The sequence below is a fragment of the Myotis brandtii genome, unplaced genomic scaffold (assembly GCF_000412655.1).
Source record: "Myotis brandtii unplaced genomic scaffold, ASM41265v1 scaffold403, whole genome shotgun sequence".
NCBI classification, from domain to species: domain Eukaryota; kingdom Metazoa; phylum Chordata; class Mammalia; order Chiroptera; family Vespertilionidae; genus Myotis; species Myotis brandtii.
In genome coordinates, this window is record NW_005365474.1 from 215307 (window position 1) to 215742 (window position 436).

The 436-nt window shown below is 64.7% G+C and overlaps 1 protein-coding gene across 1 annotated transcript in view; it reads left to right on the forward strand.

The window, feature by feature from the left end:
- The window catches only part of ULK1 (unc-51 like autophagy activating kinase 1), a 26899-nt gene that overhangs the window by 7549 nt on the left and 18914 nt on the right, over positions 1-436 (forward strand). Inside the window, 2 exon segments of the mRNA XM_014545349.1 lie at positions 126-277; positions 386-427. Of these exon segments, the coding sequence (XP_014400835.1) occupies positions 126-277; positions 386-427 (194 nt within the window).

The window sequence follows — 436 nt, forward strand, 5'->3', positions numbered from 1 at the left end:
CCCCTTCACCCCCACGTCCCGGGGAGCCACACATCTCCCCCTCCCCCGGGACCCCTCATCTCCACTCCAGGCCTGGGCACCCTCACTGCCGGGGGCGGGGGGGGCCCCCTAACTGCCCGGGACAGGAGGCTGCCTCCGAGGGGCTCCTGGCTCCCGGACTGAAAACATCCCTTTGGGTTTTCAGAAGCACGACCTGGAGGTCGCGGTCAAGTGCATTAACAAGAAGAACTTGGCCAAGTCCCAGACGCTGCTGGGGAAGGAAATCAAGATCCTCAAGGTGAGCGGGGCCCGGGGTCCGGGGGGGCAGGAGGGGAGGCGGTGGAGGGGCGAGGCGGTGGGGGAGCCCCCGCCAGCCGCTCACCGGAAACTTGGGTTTCTGTCCTAGGAATTGAAACATGAAAACATCGTCGCTTTGTACGACTTCCAGGTAAGAACC